At 29.8% G+C, this 12,515-nt stretch overlaps 1 protein-coding gene across 1 annotated transcript; it reads right to left on the bottom strand.

Annotated features, from left to right (window-relative positions):
• Positions 1-1,778: 1,778 nt before the first annotated feature.
• LOC107480419 (protein HEAT INTOLERANT 4) lies at positions 1,779-6,742 on the bottom strand. The gene is made up of 14 exons (XM_016100561.3): positions 6,402-6,742; positions 5,222-5,260; positions 5,067-5,120; positions 4,825-4,888; positions 4,654-4,712; positions 4,159-4,283; positions 3,976-4,035; positions 3,570-3,628; positions 3,265-3,344; positions 3,056-3,094; positions 2,642-2,704; positions 2,507-2,554; positions 2,305-2,433; positions 1,779-2,197 (listed from the first exon to the last, which is right to left on the bottom strand). Exons 1-14 carry the CDS (start codon positions 6,528-6,530, stop codon positions 2,150-2,152), a joined length of 996 nt encoding a protein of 331 aa, XP_015956047.1. The 5' UTR covers positions 6,531-6,742; the 3' UTR covers positions 1,779-2,149.
• Between the last annotated feature and the right edge of the window lie 5,773 nt (positions 6,743-12,515).

Here is a 12,515-nt window from a genome sequence, read left to right as displayed (position 1 = left end):
TATCATTGAATTAGAATTCATATAACAAGCAAGTAACTAAACAAACTTTTATATAAAATTAGTAATTAATATATTTATTTTGATATAATTAAATATATTATTTGTATAATTATTTTGTTTAACTTATTTTTATTATATATTTTATTTTAATAGCTAATTTTAGTGTACGAATAATATATTTGGTAGGTTTTATGTATATTGAACCATTCATTCTTAGATGCTGAAGTAACTTATTGTGTTTATACTTGGCTTTAAATAAAAGGTGCAACTGTTGTTTATATTCATAATTAAGTGTTTCGCTAAGGGAAGCTAATTTATATGTGGTTATCAAATTAATTTGCTAATAAACTGATTATACCCTAGAAAGTGAAGAATTGTGCAGTCTAGCAGATAAAGCTTAATTGAAGTGAAAATAAGAGCTAGAGATTATTAAGCTTCATCCTACTCCTAGGAGGACGATCATTTTTATATGTATATGTATTTAATTTACAAATAAATTGAAATGTTAAGGAAAACCCTATAGGGGGGAAAATTCTTATCCACTTGTCGAAATTAAGGAATTTGGTTATTGTAGAATAAATTAAACTTTGACCCAACACATTTGCGTTATCACGATATCGTTCTCAAATTTCACCAAAGTGGACCCAATAGAAAATAAAATAAAATAATCACCAAAGTGGAAATGTATGAATATCATCTTTGAACTTGATAAATGATTAATTAAAACAGTATAAATGAAGTAATATTTTATACTACTTTTTCTTAAAAGGAAAGAGCTCAATGCCGATGTGAAATATAGTTCAATAAAAAAACAAAATCAAAGAATAAACTAAACCCAACAAATACAAACATTTTATTTCAACTGCTACAATATGGGAATAGATTCTCAATTTCTTTTAATTGATGTTATTAAGTGTGATTTTTTACTATTTAACATCTTTAATATATTTTTTCTCATTCAAAAAAATATATAATGAAAAATCACACCTTACCATATCAATTAAGATCTGTTTTTCCTACAAATACAACCAACTAAAACAAAACCATAAAAATTTTCAACTCCACTGTAATCTTTGGTATTACTACCTATGGCCTAAAGAGCCAGTCTTTTGCAACTCATCTCAGCTAGCAACAAAGGATTTGCGTAGTACACGAAATACACAGTACAACGTATAGGGGCGGTGCTAGAGTATTTTCTTAGAGGGGATCGATATAAAAAACATAACTTTATAAGATGGAAAAAAAAATTAAACAACTGTATTCATAAAAAAATTTAATTTGGAGGAAGGGGGCATTGCCCCCTTACCAAGTACTAAGCTCCACCCCTGCCAACATACATTATTTTTACTTTCAAAAACACCTAATCAATCGGCCATTAGTATTAAGTATTAACTACCCTATTTTTTTTATACTACCTATATCTTGAACTTGATAAACACTCAAACAATCTTAACCAAGGCATCAAATAGTATTATTGTCGTTTAATTTTCCCATTCAGTCTCCGTTGCATGTTGCGATCAGAGAATATAAAAGCCTCATCATGCCTGCTAGTGCTAGCATATTTAGTTTTAACTCTTGAAACGCCAAAATTATGAGTTTGGACAAACTTATATTTACTTCCAACTAAAAAGATCAAAGTTGACATCAATAACATTTTGAAACTAGTCAAGCTATTAACCCATCACATTCAAGGATCAAATTGTCCCTTCACTGAAAAAATTTACACATCACCCACGATGTTGTAAACTTATAATAACAACAGCAGATTCAGAGCCTGATACGATAAATAAATTTATTTTTCTCATTTAGCTTCTAATCAAAACTGTCATACACCTAATTTTGAAGGGAAAAAGAATGACCTCGAAAATAAAGATAGCAGGAGCCACTTGAACTGCTGCTCCAAGGAGCTCAGAAATTCTCTACAAATTTGATGCCAGAAACATGTCTCATTTCCTCCTTAACACCTGGTACAATTCTCTAGGATTTCTGACCTACAATTTTACATTGTATGTTCATTCCGTTTAGACAACTTCGACAAAAAAAATTTGATGGAAGCTCCAGGAGGTTGCCTCCTCGACTTCATATAAAACAAAATATGTTATGGTAGGCAAAACAAGCCAGGATATTGTTGTGATTGTCTTCAAGCCATTCACAGAACCTCATGAGCCTTTCCGTAATACCTGTTTATGAATGGAGACTGCAGGCACAAAATGATATTCTCAGTCTCAGTGTATAAGTGCAAGAATGCATTCTGGATGTAATCAACTTGAGAAAGGTCGCATCAGAAAATTGCCCAAACACTACCTTGACATTTGATACATCAGGTGCATCTGGCGATGGAACAGGGTAGAACTTGTAGAACCTCATTTGCTCAAATGCAGCTTTAGTTTCCTCGCTCATTTCTTCAATGGCTTTTCTCCGAGCTTCTCTTGCCTACAACAAGGAAGGAACAGGTAAAAATCAGGAAGTAATAAACTATCTGCAGATCCAGCAGCAGCAAAGATACCTCTCTATTAGCTCTCCTTGCTTCGCGAACTTTTTCTCTGACAAACTCCTGATAAAAGAAAAGTATCAGTCACACAGTGTACTTAAAAATATATGGAAATCATGAACCAACTACCTATCAGCCATTATATGGTACCTTGAATGCATCTTTTTGGTCTTCTGACAACTCCTCCTCCTGTATGAGCCTATCAGTAAACTCCTGCAGAGTTGAAAAACTTTAATGCACAAAGGCAACAAGGCAGTAAAGCAGTGAAACACGGATAAAACAATTACAAACCAATCCCTATCTATCTTTAATCCCCGCCCCACAGAAGAGTCAAAATTTCTAGAACTTAATAACAGAGCAAAGTGCAGCCAGTAAGCAATGAGCATCACAAAATGACAGGTGAAAGAAACATAAAATTTCCTACAAAATGTCGGGCTTTATAAAAATCGGCTACTACTTAACTGTGAGTAGCAAAAGGATAAGTCCAATTTAAAAACTGCGGCTACTAGCTGGCTTAATCTTAAGTATTCTAAACTACAAAAACCATAAAAATTAATTCATTACCTCAAGCTCATCAAGTTCCCAGTCAAACTCACAAAAGACCTGCAACAAACAAAACCCAAGTATAACATTTTGAGGGGAAAATATTAATGATAATAATAATAATATATGTAGGTCAAATCAGCCCATCTTGCTACAATAATTTATAGAGTGACCCCAAACAAATAAAAGAATGCACTTCCACTAGTAATAAGTTTGCTGATCATAATTACCGGCTTTGGCTCAGCTGGATATATTATTTGAACCTCAGTGCTCTGTTCAAGTTCATCTTCCTTAAATGGTTGGTAGAAATCTGTGCATCGGACAGAAGAAAGCATTCATAAACAACTTCTCAATAGGAACATTAGCACTGACTGACTGATGATTAGCCTATCATGCCTCAATCAAAATCAGCCAAATAACAGTATCCTGTATTTTACTTAATCAAATTGCAGAAAGATAGTGAAATATCACAGGTATCTTCTATGATCTATCAGATAGAAGAAATATACAATGTCTAAAATACCAGAAAACTTACATGGCAAGCAGTACTCAAATTTCTTTAATCTATCCAACTTCAAGTGTTTTAAAGCAGACCTGCCCCCATATATATCATGAAACAGATGAGATAAAGTTATTCACAAATTTCCTATATGAAGGATCAACCAATCAAAAGTGCAAGGAAAACAAATTTAACATGCAAACAAAACAGCTACTAAGTACATGATTAATTTGCGTTTTATCAGGCTACAAATAGAAAAATAAACCACTAATTGTTTTTAAATTAGTATTGATGACATTCAAGCTATTCCAATAATTGTCCACATATTCACATATTCTTTTCTTTCATAAGGCCCGAAGATCCAAGAGTTTACTTTACAAAGATCAAGAGAACTTAAAGATGTAGGTATAAAAATAGCTTCAACTTCAAAGAAATCATTTACCTTCTTTGAGTGCATCTTAGGATAAATATTTGAGACTTTAGTCTATCAACTTGGCTATCTCTGTTGAAGATATCAAACATATGAAGAAGTTCAGAGATGACCAAGAAGCAATGTTTGTTACTTATATATAATCATCATATAATAATATGAAAGAAACCACCAAAAATAAATTGGAGCCAGTACCTGTTTTCTAAGGGAATATATGGAACCCAGTCCATTTTCATTTGTTTCATGGGAATTATTTCTTCAGCCTCCCTCTGAACTGAGTTAATCCCAATTTTATCAGATGGTGGAAAAGGTGATACAACCTGTTTGCAGGAGAAAGTTTTTAATATTTTAGAAATTAAAATAATAATGGGGAAAAAACATAATTTTCCAATCAAAATTGATGCAATTCTGAATCAACATGTATAACTCAGCAATATTCACATACAATGAAGTGATGTTTCTCAAAATAACGCCTCAACACCAAGGTTTAAGCATAATTTCTATAGGCTATGTACAAGAACCTTGTCAAGGAGATACATACACAATAAAGATCGAAGTATCATATTAAAATTTCCATATTTTCAATATAAATTATCAAACAACATAATTTTCATGCAAGATCTGTTGGCAATAATCAATGTACTCAAAGCATCTTTATAATAAAGTAGATAGCCCAGTCCAAACACTTACAGCTACAACAACAGGTATGCAGACAACTTTGCTTTCACCTTTAAACATGACCAGTTGAGCTGCAGATGACAAGATGGATGAAATGTCAGATAAATGAACACAAGCCCAGAAATGGTTATCTAAAAGTTTCAAATAGACTCCTTTCAAAATGATAGTTTGCAAGCTACTTACGCTCAGTACAACCAAAGAGATAAACCTTTTTCTCATATAAAACACCACCCTCTTCAAATGCATTCTGAATACAACACAAGATACCATTAGGAATTTGTCAAATAAAATAAAACTCATTAAGAAAAGAGCACAATGGCGTCGTTTGATTCATGTAGCCGACCCCACATAGTGGGACAAGGCTTTGTTGTTGTTGTTGTTGTTGTAAGAAAAGAGCCGCAACAGCCACAATGTCAAATACTCACTTCGAGATTAGAGAAATCCCACTTGAATTGATAGACAGAATCCAACTGGTCCCACTGGAATTATAACATAAGGCAATAATAAGAAAAAAATGTCGAACAGAAGCAGCTAATATGAACTCATAAAATGGAGAAAACCCCAGAAAAAGGTAACAAACCTCTGTTCCAACGGGAAATGTTTCTATCCACAAGTCTTCCTACACAGCCCATATTGTCAAATATTATCAGCATAAGCAATACAACACAAATATTTAATAATTAAAAGTCAATCTAGTCACGTCACACCACAATATCCATATCCCCACAAACACCTCTCCAAAAAAACAGAAGATCGTCAAAATACTATCATTCAATACAGAGTACAATCTAAAACAGTTAAAAGCCACTTCCAACTATAGCCATAACCAGTAACTAGTATTATTAACGACACAATCAAACATCCACACATGTTTAAAAAGGATTCTTCTACACATAAAAAAAAAAAGAAAAAAGAAAAAAAAAAGAGCCAAATGTCAATATCTACACAAATGACACAACTCTACCAGTAGCCCAGTAATGCTATAACTTGGTTCTAGGTTGCTTTCTTTTGTAATTTCAAAATATATCTTACCTTTATTTTGCATTTTCATCTATTTAATGAATAATGTGTGTTTTAACTCAGGATGTACTTTTCTTTTTCTTGAAAATGTACAAGAAAAACTAAAAATAAACAAAAAAAACAACGAAGAACCTATGATAGAAAACAAGGCTTCCAAATAGCGTATGCTCCTGTCCAGTACCATAAAAAAACATACTAACACTAAATAATACTAAAGCGAAGTACTAGCAATCCAGCATCCACCAAAACTTAATACCACCTTCGTATCACCTTGTATCTCACCAACAAGCCCCCTTTACTGCTCATTGTTCTTCCCCGAATTTGCAGCAGCAACGAGAAAGGAAAAAAAAAACTCAAGTATTCCACTTCTCACAATTCCGTTTGCATCTTACCAAACCCCATCTTTTATTGGCAAAACATTACCTCGTTCCTAGCAGTCTATATTGACCATAATATACAGAAGAAAGTAACAATCCAATTTCGCATCGAAGAAAGTAACAATCCAATTTCGCATCACCTCCTTTCTAGAAGGAACCGCAATCTAGCTCAGGAACAAATCCTTCATTGACCCTGGCATAACATATAGTCTTCGTACTTGTCGTAGCAATACACACCAAATTTCCATGAATGCTCTCGCAGCCATTAATAATATTGGCAACAAGAAGTTTAGCAAAATCAAAGAATAAACATGAACACATATCGGAACTACTATATGATGCAAAAGTAAATAGGGATTGTACCAAGTTGCGCTTATCTTCAAAGTACTCGGGTTCGGACTGAGGCTTGGCACGCTTAGCTCGTGGCTTCTTGTTCTCTTGAGAAGATTTTGGTTGGTTCTGAGTAGCCTTTCTCTTCGTTCCTTTCTTCATTGTGCGCTTTGAGTTCGTTGAAGTTGCAGTTGCGACGTAAATGGACAACAGAGAATGTACAAGAAGAAGAAGAAGAAGAAGAAGAAGAAGAAGAGAGAAAAAGCGAAGAAAGATAGGGTTTGTGTTTGGAGCCGCGTGAATGGAAGGCGCTGGATCCGGATTCAAATAGAGAGAGAAATAAAAGTGTTTTTTTCAAATACAAGATTGGAGAGAGAAAAGATGGGATTATATAGGGAAGGGTTTTAAGGCATGGGCCAGCAGCGTCAAATCAACGCTGCTTTTACAAACAAGGGGCTTCTACATTGTCTGCAAATTTTGATCTCCAAAACAGCATACATAAATAATTTTTACCGGTTCCTAATTTTATTCCTTTGACGTTTTTTAAAAGCTAAATAAATTACGATGAATTATTTTAATTAATAAAATTTGAAATAGAGCTAATCTTTGTTTTATAAATCTAAGGTTAAAACTTGGGTAAAACAAGTAAAGAAACTAAACACATATCAATGTTATATGAAAGTTCTAAAATAAATATGTTATATGCATGTCTTTTTGCCAATTTATATGAAAATCGAATTTATTATATTCGATTTAGGTCTAGTCAATATAATTTGAATTAATATAATTCGATGTAGTAGATAAAATGTAAAATCAACTTATATAATTTCAATTTTTAGTTGGTTAGAAACGTCGTTTTGACCTTAAATCCAATAAAATCTACACACTTTCGAGATACGATTATAATGGGTAAAAATTTCGTGAAAATTAGGCTGTTAACATTACCTTCTTGTAAGTTAGCATGTGAAAATATTCAAATTTCTAATACTCCCACCATTATTTGACATGGTAAAATTCACTTAAAAAAATATAACAAGAACCAACTTTTTCCTAAAATTAAAGCATAACTACAATCAATACTAATATTATCTAATAACACCAAATATTTAAATCAATACAAATAATACAATATTATGCATTAGTCTAAAGTCTTATGCATTTTAAATATAAAACATTAACTTATAGTCTTATAATGACTAATAACACAAAATATTAAGGTTTACAATACATAAATTTCACATAAGAATAACCATCATTCATTGCTAATAACACAAAATATTAATTGTGTATGATGATCGGGCCACCGGACGGAGTTCGGGTGACTCGAGTTATGGTCCGGACCCGACCCAAAATAATGATCGGATCTATTTTTAAGACTCTTACTCGATTCTAAACCTGGTGAAATCACATCAAATTAGCCCTTAGAAAATTCGGGACCGGACCAAATCTTCAGGTCAGGTCCGTCCATGAACACCCTTAATAAGTGCTTTCGATTTATGTCCCTGCTTTGAATGCGATGGCTTTGATTTATAGCCATTGAATAACATAGGTAAATCAAAACCAATAGAATTGATTTACTAATATTACACCTATATATAGGATTTGAATTCAATTGTTTTGAATTACAAATCATTTTCTTCCTCACCACAAAAAACCAACCTGATAGAAAACTTTGGCAATAACCCCACAAAATTCAAATCTAAACACATGGAGCACGACATAATCTATATCTGTCGGTTGGATGAAGTCGCGCATATTGCTAGTGTCATCCAACACGACGATCACTTGTCCAGTTGATGAAGCAATGAAACTCATGGTATAGTACTGTTAAAATGAATGATATACTTTAACATGATAATTTTGTGTGTTCTTTAAATTTATAGGAGTACACAAATCGGACGATCCGATTTGTGTTTAAAAGATTGAAAAAAATTTAGAGTACATAATCGGAGGATCCGATTTGTGTTAAAAAATTGAAAAAACTCAGAGTACACAACTCATACCATCTGAATTTTTTGGTGATGAAATTTTGCTTTATAAATCACATGGTCCGATTTGCAGTCGATGAAATTTAAAATCTGAAACGTGGAATTCAGACCCTCCGTTTTTCTTGTTCTGGGTAATTTTTTTTTACATTTTGATTATATTCAAATTAAATTTCCCTTAGCTGTATAAAAGAACAAAGTCGAAATATATGCAAATAATCTACAGAGTAGCTTAGGTCATTATTGAAGTTAGTAGGTTTGTTTAGTTTTTAGGTTTAGTTTAATCTTTATAGTATACAAATGAGGAGTTCATATGCTGATGTGGTGCTCATACATTGAGTCTGGGAGTTCATTTGTTTAGGTGTCGTCACTAGAAATTTTTAGAATTATATTTATTAATTATAAATTATTATTTGCTTAGATTATTATTTTCAAATCTTTATAGTATACAGATGAGGAGTTCATATGCTGACGTGGTGCTCATACGTTGAGTTTGGGAGTTCATTTGTTTAGGTGTCGTCACTACAAATTTTTAGAATTATATTTATTAATTATAAATTATTATTTGCTTAGATTATTATTTTCAAATTTTAAGTTTGAGTTGTTTTACTTAGGTTGTTATTTTTTAAATTTTATTATTTGCTTAGATTATTATTTTCAAATTTTAAGTTTGAGTTGTTTTATTTAGGTTGTTATTTTTTAAATTTTAAATTATTTTATTTGTTTGGTTATTTTACTTAGATTATTATTTTTTTAATTTTAAATTATTTTATTTAAGTTGTTATTTTTTAAATTTTAGATTGTTGTACTTAGATTGTTATTTTTTAATTTTTAAATTATTTTACTTTTTTAAATTTTAAATTGTTGTACTTATATTGTTATTTTTTAAATTTTAAATTATTTTACTTAGGTTGTTACTTTTTATATTTTAACACTATTTTTTAAAAATTTGTTAATTCTTTTTAATATTATTTTTTAAAATTTTGTTGATTTTTTAAAAATTTGCAGCTAATTCTTTTAAAGAGATTTAGAGTTTTAAAAAAATTTACGTTAATTATACTTTGGTTGTTACATACTAAGATTACTATAAAGATTTACGTTAATTTAGAATTTTTAAATTATTATTTGCTTAAGTTGTTATTTTCAAATTTTAAGTTTGGGTTGTTTTACTTAGGTTATTATTTTTTAAATTTTAAATTAAAGTCAACAAAATTAAAAAAAAATTAGTTATGAGTCAACTATAAAAGTATGAGTTATGAGAGACGTAAAGCACCACAATTTAAAGGACATCAATCCCCTTTTTTTACATATATCCAAAATCTCTCTACTTATTCCAATGGCTGCATACATTAGTCCTATAATCGACAATTTGTGTGTACGTATGCGAGTGATACGGTTATAGACACTACCAAATTACGAAAATTCTCTATTGTCATACTCAATTGAGATGGTTTGGCTCGATGAAGACGTGAGTTTTCTACTAATATTTTTCTATTTTTTTTAAATTTATTTGTTTATTCCCATCGAATCGTTCTTTGATTTCTATTCGTTAATTCTAGGGAGGAAAAATACACGCCTCAGTTAAGCGGGCGGGCTTTTGTGTCTCGATTCGTGAATTTGCTGGATGAATGAATATCTTACTAAATAAGATACTTTGGTATTGGACTGAATAATGGTTACTACACTTCATGAGTACGTGGTTAATTTAAACCAGCGTAAGTGTACTTTCAATTAAAAATTAGTTTATTTTTTGCTTCTTTGGTCATTAGTAGTATCTAATTTATAAATAATAATTAATAATTAATTATAATTTTAGGATGTGACTACACCGGTGGTTTGCTTCCAATTTCAAGGGCATCCTCAATCATTGAAAGGGAGAAAGTAGAAGGTGCTAAAGTATTTGTTTAAAAAATAAATTTTTTGTTTGTTTGATCTCTCAAAATTAGATCTTAATTTTATTCAAAAAAAAATTAGTGAGATAAAATCAAAGGTTAGAAAGAAGTCTTTAAATTTTAAATTATTTTATTTGTTTAGTTATTTTACTTAGGTTGTTATTTTTTAAATTTCAAATTATTTTATTTAAGTTGTTATTTTTTAAATTTTAGATTGTTGTACTTAGATTGTTATTTTTAAAATTTTAAATTATTTTACTTTTTTAAATTTTAAATTGTTGTACTTATATTGTTATTTTTTAAATTTTAAATTATTTTACTTAGGTTGTTATTTTTTACATTTTAACACTATTTTTTAAAAATTTGTTAATTCTTTTTAACATTATTTTTTAAAATTTTGTTGATTTTTTAAAAATTTGCAGCTAATTCTTTTAAAGAGATTTAGAGTTTAAAAAAAATTTACGTTAATTATACTTCGGTTGTTACATACTAAGATTACTATAAAGATTTACGTTAATTTAGAATTTTTAAATTATTATTTGCTTAGATTGTTATTTTCAAATTTTAAGTTTGGGTTGTTTTACTTAGGTTGTTATTTTTTAAATTTTAAATTAAAATCAACAAAATTAAAGCAAATTTAGTTATGAGTCAACTATAAAAATATGAGTTATGAGAGACGGCACCACAATTTAAAGGACATCAATCCCTTTCTTTACATATATCCAAAATCTCTCTACTTATTCCAATGGCTGGAATTCACAAAATTTTAGACATTAGTCCTACAATCGACAATTTGTGTGTACGTATGCGAGTGATACGGTTATGGACACTACTAAGTTACGAAAATTCTCCATTGCCATACTCAATTGAGATGGTTTGGCTCAATGAAGACGTGAGTTTTCTACTAATATTTTTTATTTTATTTTAAATTTATTTGTTTATTTCCATCGAATTGTTCTTTGATTTCTATTCGTTAATTCTATGGAGGAAAAATACACGCCTCAGTTAAGCGGGTTTTTGTGTCTCGATTCGTGAATTTGTTGGAGGAAGGAATATCTTACTAAATAAGATACTTTGGTGCTGGACTGAATAAGGGTTACTTCAAGACTACACATCATGAGTACGTGGTTAATTTAAACCAGCATAAGTGTACTTTCTATTAAAAATTAGTTTATTTTTTGCTTCTTTGGTTATTAGTAGTATCTAAATTATAAATAATAAATAATAATTAATTATAATTTTAGAATGTTGACTACACCGGTGGTTTGCTTCCAATTTCAAAGGCATCATCAATCATTGAAGGGGAGAAAGTAGAAGATGCTAAGGTATTTGTTCAAAAAATAAATTTTTTGTTTGTTTGTTCTCTCAAAATTAGATCTTAATTTTATTCAAAAAATATTAGTGAGATAAAATCAAAGGTTAGAAAGAAGTCTTTAATTTAACGTTGTATTTTGTACAGAATTTGTTACTTGAATTCTCCAATGAAGTTGCGGCCAATGATGAATCCGAATTGTTGGAAAATGTTATTACACCAACTAAGCGACTATCCTCGGAGTCGGAAGATTCGAAGGTAGAAGGAGATACCTCAACTTGCAAGAAGATCAAGATTGAGAATGAAACTTGAGAATTTGGATGCACATATTTTGAAATCCCTTTTAGAGTCTATCTAATAGAATAATGCCAAGCATACGTTTGTTTTGGTGGAAACATTGTCTTTTCTTGAGTTGTTATTTTTCTTTTGGATCTTTTCGATTTTTATGTTTACAATTTAAAATATTTTTAAATATAAATTGAAGTTATTTGGTTATTACTTGTGGTTTTATTTTTAATTTGATTCTCACCATTGATATTCTGATAATTTCTAATTTAATATTTAATGTCATAAAGTTATAAATTTTTCTTTTGAATTATTATTGATACAATTAAGTTAGTTATTAATTTTTAATGTGTACTTATTTTAAAAATAAATCTAATTATAATTTTTAATCAAAGTATTATGTTTAGAATTTTAAATTTAAATTCAAATATACTTATTTTTTTGAATTTTTAAGTAAGCAATTGGGTTTGAGAATATTTTTTAAAGATTTATATAATTTATAAGTTATTATGCTAATTACAAAGGATTATAATAAAAATCTTATTAAAATGTGAGGTTATTTATACTAATTAAAAAAAAATATTTTGACATTCTTCTATACTTAATTCTGTTTCTAATGTTGTTCCGACAAAATTGACTTAATTTAGTATTTTAAAAATATTGACTCAATAAA

The sequence above is a fragment of the Arachis duranensis genome, chromosome 3 (assembly GCF_000817695.3).
Source record: "Arachis duranensis cultivar V14167 chromosome 3, aradu.V14167.gnm2.J7QH, whole genome shotgun sequence".
Classification (NCBI taxonomy): Eukaryota; Viridiplantae; Streptophyta; class Magnoliopsida; order Fabales; family Fabaceae; genus Arachis; species Arachis duranensis.
Note: the sequence above shows the minus strand (reverse complement) of the source record. Positions and strands in the feature narration are given on the sequence as shown.